Source organism: Paracoccidioides brasiliensis (assembly GCF_000150735.1).
Source record: "Paracoccidioides brasiliensis Pb18 unplaced genomic scaffold supercont2.2, whole genome shotgun sequence".
NCBI classification, from domain to species: domain Eukaryota; kingdom Fungi; phylum Ascomycota; class Eurotiomycetes; order Onygenales; family Ajellomycetaceae; genus Paracoccidioides; species Paracoccidioides brasiliensis.
The window spans coordinates 3229664-3248957 of NW_011371359.1; the positions used below are offsets into that span (position 1 = coordinate 3229664).

General features: G+C 40.9%; 5 protein-coding genes and 1 non-coding gene across 6 annotated transcripts; 2 read left to right on the forward strand and 4 right to left on the reverse strand.

Annotated features, from left to right (window-relative positions):
• Positions 1–84: 84 nt before the first annotated feature.
• On the forward strand, positions 85–2698 carry PADG_02210 (uncharacterized protein; the record flags this gene model as incomplete). The annotated part of the gene is made up of 2 exons (XM_010758950.1): positions 85–274; positions 384–2698. 2 exons carry the CDS (start codon positions 85–87, stop codon positions 2696–2698), a joined length of 2505 nt encoding a protein of 834 aa, XP_010757252.1.
• Positions 2699–3613: 915 nt separating this feature from the next.
• Positions 3614–5479, reverse strand: PADG_02211 (uncharacterized protein; the record flags this gene model as incomplete). Its single annotated transcript, XM_010758951.1, has 6 exons — positions 3614–3844; positions 3971–4830; positions 4886–4998; positions 5108–5238; positions 5317–5387; positions 5458–5479. 6 exons carry the CDS (start codon positions 5477–5479, stop codon positions 3614–3616), a joined length of 1428 nt encoding a protein of 475 aa, XP_010757253.1.
• Positions 5480–6424: 945 nt separating this feature from the next.
• PADG_02212 (protein serine/threonine phosphatase) lies at positions 6425–8426 on the reverse strand (the record flags this gene model as incomplete). Its single annotated transcript, XM_010758952.1, has 6 exons — positions 6425–6460; positions 6550–6674; positions 6800–7405; positions 7507–7942; positions 8067–8147; positions 8274–8426. 6 exons carry the CDS (start codon positions 8424–8426, stop codon positions 6425–6427), a joined length of 1437 nt encoding a protein of 478 aa, XP_010757254.1.
• A 5303-nt stretch (positions 8427–13729) lies between these two features.
• PADG_02213 (transcription elongation factor spt4) lies at positions 13730–14509 on the forward strand (the record flags this gene model as incomplete). The annotated part of the gene is made up of 4 exons (XM_010759436.1): positions 13730–13813; positions 13903–14100; positions 14312–14364; positions 14476–14509. The coding sequence occupies 4 exons, from the start codon at positions 13730–13732 to the stop codon at positions 14507–14509; spliced, it is 369 nt and encodes a 122-aa protein (XP_010757738.1).
• A 659-nt stretch (positions 14510–15168) lies between these two features.
• PADG_02214 (4-aminobutyrate aminotransferase) lies at positions 15169–16813 on the reverse strand (the record flags this gene model as incomplete). Its single annotated transcript, XM_010758953.1, has 3 exons — positions 15169–16372; positions 16444–16479; positions 16551–16813. 3 exons carry the CDS (start codon positions 16811–16813, stop codon positions 15169–15171), a joined length of 1503 nt encoding a protein of 500 aa, XP_010757255.1.
• Positions 16814–18535: 1722 nt separating this feature from the next.
• PADG_11397 lies at positions 18536–18640 on the reverse strand. The gene has a single exon. It is a non-coding gene; the product is annotated as a tRNA-Ala (tRNA).
• Between the last annotated feature and the right edge of the window lie 654 nt (positions 18641–19294).

Consider the following 19294-nt stretch of genomic DNA (forward strand, 5'->3'; position numbering starts at 1 on the left):
AAACGGTGTGGCATTTTCCGCGCTTGACGCGCAAGCTAGTGTTAGGTGACGTCGGAGTAAACAAACCACTTTAACATCCGTTGAATGGTACAAATCACTGCGGGCCATGCCTATCTCCGTGCCATTGAAAAGAATATCGCACCAAAATGGGCCCCTGATATTTTGATTTTAAGCTTGATTTCACCTTGTTTCAAGCGACATTCAGCTAACTATTTAGCAAATATGCTGGGGTGGTTGTCTGGTTCAGGACGCGGTGAATACACGGGCTTTACTGGTATGCTGCGCTATCACACCGCTTCTGTACCCTCTCCTATTAAAGGGGGGAATGTTTGTCTCTCTAATTGTTAATAACTACCTGCTAATTATTTCTCTACTCTCATTAGAAGATTCTAAAGTCCAGGATCCCCCCGAAACCCCAGCCCCTGTCTTTGCCTTTCGAGCCTTTAAAAGTGCCTTTGTAGGCACCCCAGGCCCCGATGCAACCAACGATGAACTTACTGTTCCCATCAAAACATTGAAACCTACCATTCATCACAAGAGCGTCGATATAAATGTACCACCAAAACAAGAAAAGCCCTCCCCAATAGATATGCAGCCATCACTCCCCAAGCCAGATGAACTTACGCAACCTATGGCATCGCCCACAAAGAGCATTCTACTCACACCAGGGACCGCCTCTACGCGACGGAAGACAGTGTCATTTGGTGAAGGGGTGGTGGATAATGAACGAAAAAGGTCCCCTTTCGAATCCACGGCCTATAACGGCAATATCAGCGGACAATGGACATGTAAACAACATGTAGGAAATGGAAGAAATCGAAGCAAACTCACTCAGTCACTCATAGAAGCTCGGGGACAGAAAATAAGTAACGAAAAGAAACTGAATGAAAATGACGAGCTTTTCGATATTGTTATTCAAAAACATCCCACGCGGGTCAAGGAGATCTTCCAATCGGGTAAAACAGAACAAGACGAGGAAGACGAAGACGAAGATGACTCAACGACAAACCTTAACGAACCCCGTTCACAGTCTGGAATATACTGGAAGTCTGAATTTGACAGTTATAGAGCTAGGACTGATCGCGAGATTACAAAACTCATTGAATATAGATCTGTCGCGAAGTCCTACGCGAAGAAAAAAGAGTTGGAAATGCGGCGTTTGTCTGATAAGTTGAAACGAGAAGAAGCCAAAGTTGCTGAAATGGAGCTCCATGTTTCCAAGCTTGCAGCTGGAATGGCGGATAGAACTAGCAACAAGGCTTCGAATGAAGCAATGTTCAAGGAGTTGTCCAAGCAAACCGCCTTGGCTGTACAATATAAGCGCAAAACAGACTCACTACGGAAGGCCCTAAAGCAACATGGAGTCCTGGACAGTGATGGCGAGTCCCCAGGAAAAAATTCGGGCTCTGATGATGTTTGCCTGAAGTTACTTGAGACAGAAAAGGCGCTGGAGCTGGCTAACGCCAAGCTCAACGATGCTGAAAACAACAAACCAGATACGAAAAAACTTCAGGATCTAGTTGAGAGTTCGGAACGTAAAGCTAGCGAACTTCAAAAAGAAAACAAAGCACTGAAACAAAGTCTCTCCAGGTTCAAGGAGGAAATGGCTAACTATGAGGACCGGCGACAAGCAAAGGAAGAAAGACTAAAACAGAAAGAACAGAAGCTTCAAGATCGTATTCAAGAATATAAAAATCGCCTCCACGAGGAAAGACAACAGCACCAAGATGCAGAGAGATTTTTGAAGCAGTCATTCACCGACGAAAAACGATACATGCAGGATATAATTGACTCACTCCGTCACGACATATCCACGGTGGGACAAAATTCTCACAACCATACCAAGCGGAAGAGCGAAACAAGGGTGTTTCCGAACCATATAGAGATGCGACAGGGGGATGGCTTACAGGATATGCATGATAGGAAATTTAGCCCGCGGAAGGGGACCGCAACGGGGACCAGAATCACTCAAGGTCACAGGGATACAATAGAAAGTCCTAAGAGAGGTAATACCCAAAATCAGCGTATTCTCAACTGTGACATACCTCGAAATAATGGTGATGGGCAGATCGATATGGAATTGCAATCACGTCCATTTGGGCGAGACGCGACGCGGGCAGAGAACACTAGACCGATTAGAAAAGGTTCATTGATCGATTGCAGCGAGGAAGACGAGCCACTATATGATCTGGAAGACTCTCTCGCACGACCTAGAAGTCGAGATACCGCACCCTTCCTTGATCGAAACGGCCCCTCCATCCCTCCATCATCTCCACCCGCACATCAATCAATAGAGAACCACCCAGAATTTTCCATATCAACCCCAAGAACAAAACTACACATCCAACCCCGCACAACAATATCTCCCAGACCCTCCATGGTTCACATGTCACCAAAACCCAATGCCCTTTCAAAACAATCAAGCCAATATCATCACCATCTCAGACGCAAGGCCAGTGCGGCTCGAATATCCCTTAGGGCTTCTTCCAAAGTTGGAGCGCCGGCCTCTTCAGGGCTGAATCGTCGAATTCCCCCGCTCGACAAGTCAATACCCCCTGGAAGTGATCCGGCCAACAGTCCTGCTGGTATGAAACGTGATGCGCTCCCTGCGGATAGAGTGGCGGCAGCTATGAGACGGCTCAAACTTAAGGAGAAAAGGTGGAATGCTGACGGGAAGGAGAATGTCTGGTCAGGTTGATTTGCGATGCCTTTGACGATGAAGTTGGGGAGAAGGGGGTGTATAGCAAAGAGGATAAAAGCCGCTCGATTGAATCTGGAATTGAGCGTTTTGGTTTTGGTCTTTGCACGTCTCCATGGAGAATATTGGGAAGGGTTGTAATACAGTTTAAACCCATGCCTATTACCGTTTTGTTTGGCACCAATTTTTCATACTTTTCTCTCTTTTATTTTTTTTTTTTTCATTTTTGGCTTCTATTCTTGGAGGCGCCAAGCACACAGTGTTAGTTATTCCTTGCGTGGTGATGGCGGGTTGATATGTATCCTCAACTCACCTGCGTTGCAGGTGTTGGTGAAACTGCTACTATTTTCAAGCGACGTTATGGGGAGTTCTTTTCGTCAAAATTATTATTGTTATTCTATTCTTTTTTTCGGGAGCCCTGGGAGGCTGCTAGTAGTGATGAAGCGCTTAATCGAGTCAAATGTTTTCGTATCGTTTTGCAACATTTTGGGTAGTCGTTCCACATTTCCAGCGTTGTGCAGGCATACCCTATAGGGGTAAGCACTTTTCTTTGCATTTCTTATTTAAATCCTTCATGGTGAATCTCTTGTAAGTAATTATTCTCTCCATCTTAGAAAAGGTTCAGCAAGGTATTTACTTCACCAACAGACGCATTTTTCTTTCCTCCACCAGATTGCAAGGTCTATGTAGTCCATATTTATCTAACTTCCATAGGGATTATCTATAATCGCGTAAGCGGATAAAAGCTTAGCCGTATTCATAGATCTACAAAATATTCACGCACAGGCAAATATCTCCACGTCATTTCCAGATCCCACTCCGCTGCGCCCCCTCCTTTTTTTTCCTCATTCATACCCATATGTCATTTCAGATCTCGTTTACCGATATACCAACACAACCATCTCAAACAACTCCCTACGCCTTCCCATCCGCAAACGAGACGACGGCCCACTTCCCGCTCCACGCCCACTTGCGCTCCTTCTCGCCGGCACCCCCATACAACGGGCGAATGCGCTCGTCTTCGCCCTCCGGCAGACCAACGACAACATCTGCCTTACAGGTGCGGAGGGCAAGAGTTCGGATACCCGAGCCTTGACCTAGCGGGCCAATTGCAGTGATAAAGGGGGTTGTTGGAGGCCATTGAACCTGTAATTTTTAGGTGTACGATATTAGCCTATTTGTATTCTCATGCTATAGGACAATGATCGGGTATTTCTCCTTTATGTATGAAAATGTAGGGGATAAATGCGGTGGTGGGAAGATGAAACGCACATCACCAGTTAACTTCCTATAATTCAAATCGCCCTTGAAAATTACCAACTCGCTCTCTTTGAGATCTTCCAGAAGTTCCGGTGCCTCGTTCGGGAGACGCCAGTAGCTGGCCGCTGTGGTCCAGAAACGGTTGGGTCGAATGATCAGTCTCCCCTCTTCGTGGAATTTGCTCCATTGCTGGAAGAGAAATTGGAGATCCTTCACTTCTTGCTCAGAAAGGGATTGTGACTTATCACCATGTTCATTTGGCGAAGTGTAAAAGGATTGCGGGTCTGAGAGGGCGGAGATAAGCTCGAGGAAGTCCTGGGGTAGCACGTCGGAGACATACCAGGGGATTGACTTGGGGTGAAGTACGATTGTGGTGGCCAGGCCAGCGGACAGGAGGTAGCCAGCTAAGATTAGATCGACAAACAACTCGAAGCCGGCATTGTCGAGGGCAATGTCGACGCGGCGCTCTTCAGAGGGTCTAGCTTTACGAGCGGAGCTCAGAACTTTAAAAGCGGCAGGGAGGTCATTGACGAGGATATTCCTTTCCGCGACCTTGCGGGCTTCCGCACACTGCAACTTCTGGATATCTTCGTACGTAAGGGATGTTAAAAGGGAAAGATCCGTCGCGTTACCCCAGAGGCAGATCTCACACACCTCCATAAAGAGGAGCCTTTCAGCATCCTCGATCTGTTCTGGTGTCTTGTCTCGGACTCCCTCGCCGCATTCAAGTTGTTTGATGAGTTCTTTGTATTTGGCACTCAATTCGAGGACTGCAGGACGGGATGATTTGAAAGTGGATATCTTCTGTCGGGAAAAGACATCGTATGTCTTCCATTGAGTGGATAATGTGAACGCCAGGTTTATTCGTCTATCTTTTGTTAAAAATCAGTAGAAACCCTTGTCTTCAACGCACCGGGATCAACGAACAAAGATAACACTCTGTAAATAGCCACGGAGCATTAAACCAAGTAAGCTGGACGTGTTCCTCAAGCTCCTTGTTATATAGCGCGATATCTGCCTCGCCATCATCTTCCAATGGCCTGATTTTCGTATCCATCTTCCTGTCAGCCTCCCCATTATATTGAGATATAACAATATTCATCCAAACGCATCTCCTAAGACGACAAGGGATCAAGGCAAACAACATACGTCAATTTCCGATCATGCTGCAACTCATATTTGAGCTCAGCTAGCTTCCCCACAATCTCTTGACCTTCCTTTCTTTTGTCATCGTTGGCGACTTCGAAGAGCGTACGGGAGAGGTCATCGATTGCTCCGGTCTGGATTCATAGCGCATTGGGTTAACAATTGAGAATATAGTGATCTACAAGTCATTTAAATGGAAACGCAATACTTACTAAGATGACCGGCCATCGATCCCGCGCTGACACGTATGCGAAGGACGAGGTGTCAGATGTGTAGTATGGAGCTTTGCGGAAATATATGTTAGATTTGTCGTCATTCTCGTTCTCACTTGGAATACCCAAGTGGGAACTTACGAGTCTTAGTAACAAGTTCCATCTTGCCCAGAGCTGTTCTTTTTTTATATGGGTGTAACTTTGAAGAATATTCAAAGTGGAAATGAAGCTTTAGTTACTGCTGGAAGAAAAGTTGGGGAGAACCCAACAACGAACATACTTGGCTTGACCGGCCCCTTTTTTAACACCGCAATCACGGGCTTCTCAGCACTTCCCGTGATAGTTATTCAAATACAGCTGACCAGCAACTTTTGAAAAGAATGAATATCTGTCCCGCTTACGGCGCTTTGCATATGAGGCCATCCAGTTCTATAAATGATATATTCATGCTAGAAATGGTTATCAAGTTCAACCTAATTCCGATCTCCGTAAATTCTTCCCCCGAGGCAATGAAATAACTCCATTGTAGTGGTTGAAATTACAAGCCAATTCTAGAGTATTTCTTGCTAGCCAAGGGTTCCATGTCAATATGTAAGGTTGGGCCCTCTATCATAACAAAGTCTCATCTCATTTGAGTAAAGCTTAGTGACCCTTAGTTATTGAGTTATAGCCACACCAAAGCTGCACCGTAGTCATCTTAATCAAGCGATCCGCTGTAAGTTCTTGTGAATATATGAAAAGGTCTTAAACTGGCCTTCAACTCCTAAGAATATGTCTAATAAGGAAAATAACTTCATGTCGCTGGCTTCAAAAGAGTCTGAAACACAAACATGCCGACCAAATATCCAGACATTCAACTCATACCTAGGTAAGAAGTTACCTCACTGGTATATAAGACTCCAGGTATATTTTACCTAAAAAGGAACCCGTATGAAAAAAGTCATTTTGGACGCTTGCTTGAACAAAAAGATACATGCAAACAAGAGAAAACAGGTGAAATAATGCCTTCTTCTTTTCTTGCGTCTTCCTTCCCACTTCAACTAGACTCGGTCATTGATAAATCCAACAAAAGCAATCCTAGATGTCATCGGTATCTCATTATCTTTGTTCACATAAGAGACATAATAGAGTTTGCAGCATAGGCCTGGAATAAGAGCGCCGGGTGTTAAACGGTTAGCAAGTTGCTGCTGGAGTGGGAAATGATGCAATACATCAATCATGATATACACCTACCATAGGCTTGATATTAGGATGCGGAACGGCTTCGAATTTATGGAAGTCAAGTTTTAAGTCGTGGCCGATATTGATATACGCGCCCTTATTCTCTGTGCTATCGCAGTACCTGGGCGCGGAGAAAACTAGAACAGAGAAAATTGGGAAAAACATGTTAGTAGAACTTCCATTGACACACAAGGACAGTATGGAAAGTGGTTACAAAAAGGTCCGGGGGGGGGAGAAGAAGAAGAAGAAGATAACCACTCACCCGTAATACACCTCCCATCATGCTCAACCTCATATCCTTCCATCCGAACCTCATGGCTCCTAATAACAGCTTCAATCCCATTCGTCTCACAAAATCTCTTGGTAACATCCGGCCCAAACTGCAACCCAACCCCTCTCTTACTCGGTCCCCTCCCAGGCGCTGTTTGCGGATCCGTCCAGAGCATCTCCATCATAAGTCCGGACTGCCCTGGCTGCCGCTGGTTATGCCTATTCAGCTTCCTAATATCGTCCAGAGTGACCTTATCGTCTGAAAACAACCCTCCATGCAGCGTCAGATATTTGTCGCCGATCAGCGTGGCAAGAGGGAGCGCGGAGAAGGATTCGGAAAATGTCTTGAAGAGCCGCTCGTTGTATTTAGCCTTGCATTCACCTTCAAAGCCATAGGTGCGGTTCATGTCATCTGTCTCATGGTTTCCCCGGTTCAGGAAAAATTTTGTTGGTCGTAGCCATTTGTAAGAGAAGAGAAGGAGGGCGATTTCGGTGGACCAGGAGCCTCGGTCAACAAAGTCGCCGTTGAAGAGGTAACCGTGTGTGTCGGAGGGATAACCGTTTAGACGAAAGATTTCGAGGAGGTCGAAGAATTGGCCTGTTCCAGGGTTTCAGAGTTTTATCAGTATCAGTCCAGACTCCCTTCATCCCGGAAAAGGGAATATCAGTCAATCCCGCCCTTGGTTCTCCAAAACATACCATGCGTATCCCCACAAACCGTCAGCTTCGTCCCCTCAGTCACGGCAATCTCCACCATCGTCGGCTCATCATAAACGATATCCTTCGTCGCCCGCACAATCTGAAACGCATACTTCTTATGAATCTTCTTCCCAGCCTTAAATCGCTCAATCATATCATCTATGAACTCCTGCGTCATCATATTGCCTAATCGCACGCCATCATAGCTCTCCTCCACAACCATGTTGTCAATATCCAGGCCCTCAAACGCAGACGGCGGGTCCGCAACCTCAATGGCCTTCTCAAACTCGACCCGTCGCACCAGCTTTTCGCATTCTGACAGTTTCAGCTTCGCATCGGGGTCGTTTGGCGCCTTGCGGACGACGGTTTTTAAATCTTTCAGCGCTGCGCGCGGGTTGAGAATGGCGGTGTTTGCGATAGCTCGTCGCCAATATGCCTGTCGTTCTCCATTTCACGGAAATTAGCGTCGGAAGGACACATGCATGAGATGTGAAAAGATCGAAGAGAGTTTATATCTTTGAACCCTAGAAGACGGAGAGTGAGGGGAAACTATTCTGAACCTTAACATAATCTGGATTCAGCTCGATTGCCTTAGTGGCGTCTGCTACTGCATAGCCATACGCTTCCAGCTTGATATGTACCTATCCACCCAGATTACACCAGTTAGTCATGGTACTTCTCAGTATCCCCGAGCCAACCGAAAAATTTTCCTGCTAGTCACAACACCAGCGCAGAGGTACAGAAAAGAAAAGTAAGTAAATTCATACCTGAGCGCGGTTGCAATAAAACGAAGAATCCTGGTCATATTTCTCAATAGCCTTGGTGTATAACTCCAACGCCTGGACCCAATCGTGCTGTGCGAATGCCTTATTCCCCTGCAATTTGAGGGCCGTCGCCGCCTCTTTATCCGGAGTCATCATCGCGGAAGACAGAAAGATGGCGCAGGGGGCTTTTCGTAAATTTATTCACTGCTAATCTGAAAACCCAAGACCCCAGACCCCCGAGTTTCCCTCCTCTTGTCTTCTTTCTTCCCTCTTCCGTATACCTATCTCTTGCTGGAATTGACGGGGAAGCTCCCAGAGCTTTGGTTTTGTCATGCGACAGCGGGAATCTTGAGTTGGATATGCCGGGAGACTGAATGGTCAGAAAGAGACAATTCCTCCTTTTCCGCCGGTTTCGCTTCTATCTGTTTAATCTCGTGTATTTTTATTGCGCAGAAAAAGCTCGCTGCGGTGGATGAATATAGAATATGTACACTATATTAGATGTATCTGTATGTGCATGTTTGGCTGCAGGGCGGGCTGTGTCCACTATAAGCAGCATATCAGTGAAAGAAGAAAAAAGGAAAAGTTTGACATGCTTGACACTGGCAGTTCAACACCAGCTGCGAGCCTAGGCGGTATTGGGCCTAGTGGCTGCGGACCGCCCTTGGTCTGTGCGCTGAATAAGAATAACGTAAGCGATCAAAAATCACTGTATCAACTGACTGGATTTTAAATCAAATTATCTCAACGCCACAATACTCAATTAAATTAAATTAAATTACAGTAGGTTGAGGACATCTTATTCTTGTATGTCTGAGAGTGCTGCAATTGCTGCAGCATTGTGGAGCTCATTGGCATGGTGCAGGCTCAGATGGCGGAGCCTCACAGGGTTGAATAACTGCCTGTTGAACAGGTGCAGCAGATGGAATAATAAGATTCTGAGCTTCATTCTTAGTTAGACCTCCTGTGTGTTGGATTTGATGTCTAGATCTTATTCTGCTTTTGCTTCTCTATCTCATTTGCATTGAATATATGGGGATAGAGCCCATCCTGACACATTGACTTACTCAATTACAGTCACCCATTTCTGATTTCCAGACTGTAGAAGATTTGCCCCGCTGTAGCACTCACAGTGTGTCACTAGATTTGACACCCAGTTCTTGCCAACGCGGAGGGGGGTAGTGGTGGATGGTGGAGTTCCATATATTCTCAAAAAATGCAGACTACAGAGGACATTCTCATTTAGCTTGATTTAGCATTTATTCAACTAGAAAAGTAAATTTAATAGTAAAAAAGATTATTAATTTTTAAAAAATAATATAATAAATTAAAATTTATTAATTTAATATTAAAAAACTGAAAAATTTATAAAATATAATAAAAATAAAAATAAACTCTTTTATAATATAATTAAAACTTAAATATAACTATTTTTAATATATTTAAAAACTTAAAAATTTTATAACTTTAAATAAATATAATTTATATGATTAAGTTCATAATTTAAATTATATTTTAATTAATTAATTAAATATTTTTTTAAAAAATTAAATTAAAAATAATAACTATTTTTTAAAAGTAAATTATATAAAATTAATTAAATTTTAAAATTAAATAAAATTTTTATTTAATTTATATTATTAAAAATATTAAAATTTAAAAAATATTTTTTTAAATATTTTTCTTTTATTATTAATATATTTATTATATATATTATATTATTTATTTAAATTAAATATATATAATTATATTTTTATTATATTTTTATAATATTTTTAATTATATATAAATTAAATTTATAAAATAATTAAATTTCAATATTAAATAAATATATTATAATTTTTTAAAAAATAATTTTAATCAGATTAATTTATTAAAAAATAAAATAAAATAATAAAATAATTTATTTAAATATTATTTTATTTTGAAATAAAATTTTATTATATATTAATTTATATTTATAAATTAAATTTATAAAATAATTAAAATTTAATTTAATTAGATAAATATTATAATTTTTAAATATTTCATATATTAAATTTAACTTTACTAAATATAAAATTTAATATAAAATATTTATAAATTTTTAAAATAAATTTATAATATAAGAATATTTTATATTATAATTGATAGACTCAGCGCCCGATTGAGCCTGACCCTCATCATGTGACCACATGGGTTGTTATAATCCAAGCAGGCCCCAGCACCTCCTTTCATCCCATCAAGCTTAGTATTTCGTTATAGCGGTTAGCAATGCAGAGAGCTCCTTATGCAGCTCACATTCGCTCTCTAACTGTGGTGTTCCACCTCTATTCTTCTGCCCCTCTCTAATCCACTCAGGGACCTCAATCTTTCCTATATTTCCTATTCTATGCGATCACTCCTACCATATAGAGCAATTATAGTGTGTATATATATAGCAGAGCATCTGCTCATCTTATTAGAAGAGAATCAGACATGATTTATCCTATCTATTCAATTGCTTGTACGCATCATTAACAATAATAAAAAAATTTTATTGTAACTAAATATAATAACTATATAAAGTTTTAAAGTTTAAAAATTATAAATAAAATTTAATTAATTAATTAATTAAATTTTTTAATTTTTTAATTTTAAATATAAATATTTAATTATATATATAATAATATAATTGAATAATAAATATAATTTTATTTTAATATTATTTAAAAATAAAACTTTATAAATACTTCTTTTATAAAAGAAAATTATTATTATTATATATAATATTTAAAATAGTTTTATAGTTATTAAAATTAATTTAATTAAAATTAATAATTAAAATTAAATTTAGAAATATTAAAAATATATAATAATATTTTTTATTTAAATTATTTTATTTAAATTTATAAATAATATATATAATTATTATAAAAAATATTTCAAATATATGCACTGTTAATAAATTAAAGAAAAATCATCTAAAATATAAAAAAAAAATAATTTAAAAAAGATTTAATAAAAATAAAAATCTAATTGTACCTCTGCACATTCACATCTGATGTGAATGTGCTACAGTATAATGATAAAAACAGTATAATGATAAAAATATAGATAATTAGAACTTCAAAAATTAATATCTTATCATCATGCTGCTAATCTATGATAACTAATTTATCTATATCATCTGTAGTAGCTGTATTATTTGTGAGATGTTCATATATATTATTAATCTTTTGTTTAGTTGAATCTGTGATATTTTTCTTCAAAGCTCTCTCAACATATTTGACTCTCTTATAATGTTCTTTTTCTGCTTTCTTCTCTTTACATTGCATGATCTTTCTATTTGCATTTTTGACAGTAAGTATATCTTCTATTTAAATCTGCTGATATGTATTTTTAGTACTACAGTATTTGATTGCAAGATAGTAACTCTCAATCTCACTCTCTTTTATAGCATTGAGTTCTGTCTGAACAAAACTACCTTGAAAAATCTTGTTCAATTGATTGCTCAGATGAGGTAATTTAAAATTAAGTATATTCTTCATATCTTGCATTATCTTCTTTGTCACTTAAATATGATATTGTAGCTTCTCAATTGTCTTGAGTGAGAATAGCTATGATGAAGCAGTATCTGAGCAGCTTGATTGCAGTAAAAAGAAGTCTTCTTTATATATTTGCAACTCAGAGTAATCAGAGATCTTTGAATCTAGTTTATACACTATAGATTGTGAGTTGAATGAGATAATACCACAATCTACAAAGTCAGTTTGAATAGTAGAAGGTTGAAAAGTCTTTTTGCAGACATCAACTAGATTCTGTAGAAATTGATGTTTTTTATACTACTCATATCTGTATCACACAGCTTGATTAACTGCCTTTAAATGATAATGCTTATACTGCTGAAAAGACACATCATCTAAAGATTGCAGTATATGAGTTGAATGTGAAGAAAATTCATATAGAATAATCTTGTGAAGATCATAGTATTGTAGAAATTCTTCAGTAAGATGAGATTCATAATTGTCAAGAAGCAGCAATTGATGACTGTCTTGTTAATACTTTTTAAAGATTTCATTAAAGTGCTAAATTTATACAAAACCAATCTCATCATTGGTATAGCCAATATCTGATGTTACAATTATATATCCACCCAGTAGGTTACTTTGTATATACCAATCTTTGAGTTGAGTTTTGAATTTCATGATGATGAAGGAATTCAATACCTCATCATCTGCTGAAACACACTCAATCACAATAATCAATTCTTGAGAATATGATGAAGTTATAATTGAATTAAAGTCTTTAAAAGCAGTAATAACCCATTCTCCACATTCTTGACCCTCTTGAAAGTCAATCTCATCAAAGTTGTAGATATCATAGATTTAAAACACATACTTTTGAAGTAAGATTTTCAAATGATCAAATCACACTTTGATATAGTTAATATTCTCAACAGAAGTTCTTTTTAAATTCATTGTCTTCTGCTTGACCCTTTTATACTCATCCAAGCTTTGTATATATTGATAGGTCCACATCTTGCTGATCATAGGTGGGAAGGTTGAAGAATCAGTATGATAGTGTTTGAAAATGAGATTCACATTATCTTGAATCTGCTCTGCAGTCAGTGAGCAATTATTTCTATCCATGTGAGCTATTCACTCTTTTAACATGTCTTTCTGACTCTTGCTAAGCTTCTTGTTCAGTGCAGTCTTTGCATTATGTGTTTTTCTTCCATTGATTCTTGCTTAAAAATGTTGATAAGAAATGTTGAATTTACATGCCAGAGGTAGGATTTTCTGTTTTCAATTGCTATTATAGACTTCAATGGCACTCTGAATACATTTTTCAAGATCATCTATCTTATTGGTCATGGTGGTGGTGATATATTAATATTTGAAGATTGATTAATGAAGAAGTTGATATTTTTATCATTACACTGTTTTTATCATTACACTGTGGCGCACCCACATCAGGTGTGGGTGCGCGGGGCACGATTAGCACCCTATTCCATTTGTTGCAGCATCTGTTAATCGTATGTTGAGTTCATCTGTACTATTTAAATCCTTCTGCTCTGCAATCACAATGATAAAGCGCAGTCAAAACTGCGGTAACTGCAGTAATGTTGAATGTAGAAGAACATGATTCCAGCCCTAGAATAAACGTAATTTTTAATAACAATATTATTTCTTTCCATGGTGGTAAATTGCATTGAATCTACACTTGAAGAAATTTGGTGTTGCGCTCAACTTGTGAAGTTAATGTTATTTAACAATAGCTCTAACTAACTTAACTAGTTAACTAGTTAACTAAATTAACTTAACAAGTGACGGTTTTTCCCTTCCAAGTCCTGAAGTTAAAGAGGCTGTTTCTCCTCCCACAACTGCAGGGGGAGGTCAGCTTCAAACAGATAGAACACACGGAGAGGGAAATATCACACACAACTCGTCAGGAAGAAAGCGCAGGGATATATATCCCTCCCACGAGAGGGGAAGACCATGATGACATCCTTCTACGTGCCCTCGGGCCAACAACGATCGCTCCGCGCCTGCATGGTCTGCTCTATCGTCCAAGTGCACAGCGTAAGTCGCCGCATTCCACCTGCGCTCCCCTCCCTCCCCATTACCTCCTTTACACGTCCTAACATTTCCGTTTGTCTCCTCAAATTTAGAAATTTATGCGCGAAGGCTGCCCCAACTGCGACCACATCCTCGGTCTAGCAGGTAATGGAGAGAAGATCCAGCAATGCACATCACAGGTGTTCGAAGGACTGATAACGCTGGCAGACCAGCGCGCATCGTGGGTGGCGCGATGGCAGCGGTTGGATGGGTATGTGCCTGGTACGTATGCGGTTAAGGTTACTGGCACGGTGAGTGGAGTGTATAGAATTTCTTTTTGGTGGTTAATGGGGAAGTGTTTGTTTGGTTGGCCATATGGTGGGCGAGGGAGTCATGGGAACGTGAAGGAAGGGAGGATGCGATTGATACATCTAGATGCTCTTTGGCTTCAGTGTTTTTTATGAGAGCGTTTTCCTTTGCGGACAGATAGATGGCTAACTTGTTTTTGTGGGGATTACATAGCTACCACCAGGCGTGCTGGGTGATTTAGAGGATGCGGGTTTTAGGTATATTCCGTACGTGGCCATTTCTTTCCTCTTTGTGTTTTCTGTGTTAACCTACTACCGTCCATTCGTTCTCCCTTTTTGGCTGGGGATATTATTCGCTAACACCTCCTTCGTCAATAGGAGAGATGGAAGCTCCATCGATGAGGAGGGTTGACAGTCGTTTCTTGCACTTGCAGAGGTGTCTTTATTGAATACTCGATGGGATTGGGCGGGATTAAACAATAATTTTGTTATGGCACTGGAGTTTTTGGCATTGAGGGGAAGGGGTATTTCTTTTCCAGTTTTAGTTCCACTTCACACACAAGGTCATTTTCAGTAGTCTATGGAAGGGCCTTTAAACGTTAGAAACAGCAGCACCTCGTTTCGATTTTTGCTTTGGACTGGGTGTTTGTCGGTTTAGAGGAGTTTTGTTTGTTTCTACCAGAATGTATCAAGATGAGTGAAAATTTCCTTGGTGACCGAGGGTCAGCGGGTGTCTCTTTAGGACCTTCGAACAGATTTCCAACAGCAAAGATGTAAGAGATGGCAGTCAAAATAGGATGAATTTAAGTAATTACGAATTTTACATTCATCTAGCACTCGGATCCGCACCAGTCTAGAGAAGATAACAAAAGCTAAAATCAACAGTAAAACAGTAGAAATACCATGTCAGATCATCAAAATCCAATGGAGAAAAAAAGAAAGAGAAGGAAAATATTGTTATACTTTAAGATTTGACAATCTTCTCCAAAGACTCGAGCAGGATATCGGCTATTTCACCAAGATATCAATCATTAGCTTTTATTGGCAGGAACCGCGTTTGGGGGGGGAACGCTAAAAGAGATAGATGGGTATCAAAATGATATCTAGCTTACCATGATGCTTCTGGAAAATCAGCATAGGCCGTAAGCGCACAGCCCTCTCTCCACTCCCACCAATATTAATCCCAACACTCTTACCCTTCTTCAAAAACGCGTCACGCTGCGGGCTGTCCCAGGCAATAAATGTGCCCTGCCCCTTTCCTCTCAGATTCTGGAATTCACTCGGGTATTGCTGAGCCAACCGCTCGAGACCAGCATACAGATATTCACCCGTGGAAGCAGTATTTTTTACCAAATCCAGCCGTTCAATTTCCTTGATGATGGCACGGAAGATCAAAGCGCGGGCTGGGTCGCCCATCCATGTGTTGAATTGGCGGTAGGCCTTATTGGGGCACAGCTGTGGGTCCCCGTAGAAGTAGCCGGCTGCCTGGGCCTTTTTGGAAAAAGTGACGATATCGGGGGGTGTTTGGAGGTTCCAGTGGTCGTGGGCCCAGAATTTGCCTGTGGCTCCGATGCCGGTTTGGACTTCGTCGACGATTAGGAGGACGTTGTTTTGCTTGGTTATTTCACGGAGACCCTGAAAGAAAGCTGGGGAGGCATGGTTGTCTCCGCCTTCTGATTGAATGGGCTCAACAACGACGGCGGCAACGGGGTTGCGGAACTCCTTGATGATACGCTCTACTTCAGCCAGGCAGCGTTTCTCTTCCTGTGCGTTTTCCGCGGCAAATTGTTCCAGGGGATACTTCAGTCTGGGGAAAGAGGCTTGAGGCCAGTCGAAAGCAGGGATGTCCACTTTGTGTATGGGCTTGCTCCTTGTGGTGGAAAGAGATCCAAAGAGGCGTCCGTGGAAGGCGGCTTTGAAGGACATAATAGACAGTGGTGGGGAACCAGGAGCTTGGTTTTCCATACTGGAGGTGATCTCTTCTTCAGTGAATTCGACATTGGGTCCACCACGTTGACGCTGGCGGTAGCAGATGAAAGCAGCTTTATAAGCTGTTTCATTGGCATCGGAACCAGCCATGGCGGTGAACACCTGATTGAGGCCTTTGGGTGCGACTTTAAGGATACCGGATTTGAGGATAGATGCCCAGTTATGGGGCGGGAAGTTTCCTAGAGCGGGGCGATTGACCAAGGAGGACACCATCTCTGGAGACTTCGCTGCAGCAATCAAGGCGGGGTTGTTGTAGCCAACGGGAATTGAGGCAATCTGAGCATATCTGGATGAAATTCATTAGCATCTCCGGTAAACGGGCAAACGCATCAATAAAAGGGAAGATTATGAACTTACACATCCAGCAGCATATTGCCATCAAGATCCGCAATGCTACATATGAAAGCATAGGTTAAAAAATCATCCATTCCCAGCGTCTCCAAGTTTAGGCATTCCCAACTTACTAGTTGCCAATGCTGTTTTCATAATTTGCCATCATGTTTATGCCCCTGATGTCGAAGACCTCTCCCAGGTCCGTAGTTGCTTGTTGATTCTTTAGGCCTGGAATGGCAGTTTTAACCTGCGGGCCAGTTGGCTCACTGGAGAAAAACGGCTTCACAGCAGCAGCAGCAGCATGGAGATGTCGGGAGGTTGCAAAGGACCGGGCCGATTGGAGGCGCGGTAGAGCTCTCACGCTGGCCATTGATCGACTAATAGCAGCAGCCATTATGACTGATGGAAGGGACAGAAAGTATGTGTTTTAGATCAAGGCTTCTTAAGCCACTGGTGTGACTGTTGGTTCAAACAACGTTGCGGGGAGGTAAGTATAGGAACCGTTCTCGTCGATATCTAGATAGATAGAGAGCCGTTCGAAGGAGCTTACGAACTCTTTGGGAGAGATGGTTGCAAGCCGTATGAAGGTGTAAGAAGGGGAGATGAAAGAAGTCAACGGCCTCTCACCCCATAACTTATCTAATACATTCATTCATAGTTAACTAAACCAAGTTATAGTTAGTTACCTTAGGTACTCTTCAGGCAGGCTGCAACCTCTCTACCCCAACATGCTCCGTTCAATCGGCGGGCCGGCAGCCGCAAAACAGGGAAAGAGCTTCCCATCACTTGCCCCACACTGCTTACCTCAGCGACATCGGCGATTGAAGCCAATAAGAACCTACCGCCTGTTCCGAGCGGCCTCCTCTCACAGTCCCCGTGTTGCGGGCCGGAGATAATCCGATTGCTTTTGTGTTGGTTCCCTGCATGGCGCTTGCGCCGTTGAACGATGAAAATTTCGGGGTTAGGTTAGCTAGTAATTATCTGTGGGGAAACGATGACTACAATATTTGTTGTTTTGGATATTGTTAATGGCGTAGATATTTTCACCGTAGACCACCGGGCATTCCCCAGATTTCCCAATGATTTGCGGAGCGAAACGAAACGAATTGTATTTAGAGAAACAGGTAATGGCATAACTAGTTGGATAAAGAAGGGTTATATTTCAAAAGGTTCTTCCTGCCAAGGCGCCATATAATGCCATGAAACCTTAATTCCGCAGAAACTTCAGAAAAGACTGAATTTTTAAAAGATTATTGATGTTTTAAATGAGGAATTGAAGCCAGTTATGAAAGAAAAATGAGAAATAGAGAATGGGATGAGATAGCTTAATCTTCATCAACTACATGGTATAAAATCTACATGGAAATGAAAACAGAAAACAGGCAAACTTTCCTGTGGCAGTGGTAGTGATATAGATTGATATTGATATCAAATCAAAATCCTTATTTTGAACCTCTTTCTCTTTGTTAAAAAAGTGTAAAAAGAACATCCAGACACAATTATTCAAAGAGAATAAAGCTCCTTCTCATGATCATTATACTCAACACTGAATTTATGATATATTCAATGTTTGTTGAATGCTTTGATGTGGTAATTCCTCTAATCTTAACCCAATTGAACCTTGCTGGTCATGGATGAAGTGAAGAACTACCTGTAAAAGGCCATCAAAGAGCCAGGTAGAAGCTATTAAGGTATGGAAGCAGTGCTAGAAGAATCTGTCTGAGAAGATAATACAAGCATGAATTGAGTGGATCCCTATTCATATTCAAAAGATTATAGAGCTAGAAGGAGGCAATGAATATAAAGAGAGCCATGGGATAAAATGGGTGTATATTCTACATTAAGTTTGATGGTGTTTTTAGTGTATTTAGTGGTAGGAAGAAACTTTTGAAAAGGACCCTCTGTATATATATTTTGTCTCAATCACCTTTCATCCAACGCTTCCATAATGAGCTCAATGTACTCCGTATCTCCAATCTATATATAGAAGCAACAAGCCGTTCTAAATCACATTTCAAGAGTGAATAAATTATACGGCCTCCTAGCAAGCGGGCAACACAAAGGTAAATCAATTATCTCCCAAAAAGAAATGGACACAGGAAATGATGAAAAAACTTGGACGATCAGGGAATCGAACCCTGGACCACCCCCACGCTGGTTGGGGTAATGCTAGAACAACTAACAATGCTAAGGGGGTATTATACCACTAAACCAATCGCCCATGCTTGGATGAAGGTTTCTATCCTTCGGGTCAATATTAACGACCAGAAAATGAGTTGGGAGAAGCATCCAAGCCGCCCCGGGGTTGATGGGCTAAATGGAAAAATGCATGGGGGCGCGCTGCCCAAGTTTAAAACTCGACTCGCAGCTCGATGGCTGTGAACCGGCAATGAACCGTAGATTTAAGAGCTTAACTGTCTTGCCAAGAAAGACGTCGAGCTTGATATCACATAAGCTGAAATATGAACCATGATTGCAAAATACACAAAGAGGGAATGTGACAAGAGAAGGGAAAATCGATGGGGAGTTGTTCCCTCTGTTCTTCACATGGTAAAATGATTAACTCACTTTTGTGAGACATACGTGGGTCGAGGTACGTTAGCAATTGGCGGGCAGTTATCTCGCACACTTTTGAAGCGAAAGATTTCTCCGAAGGGTATTATTATCATTGCCAAATCAATTTTCATCACCGTGAAAACATTCATTTCGATAGCCTGTGGTTTGACCCCAGCTGTGTTTCATGGTCTTTCACACCCTGTGATATTGTGCATGGTGTCAGTGGATCCAAAACGATGGTCCATTTAAGACATCGGTGACCTTCTAATAGCCTCCGTTCCGTCATGTAAATTGATTTATCTTTGGCAACTACACCAAC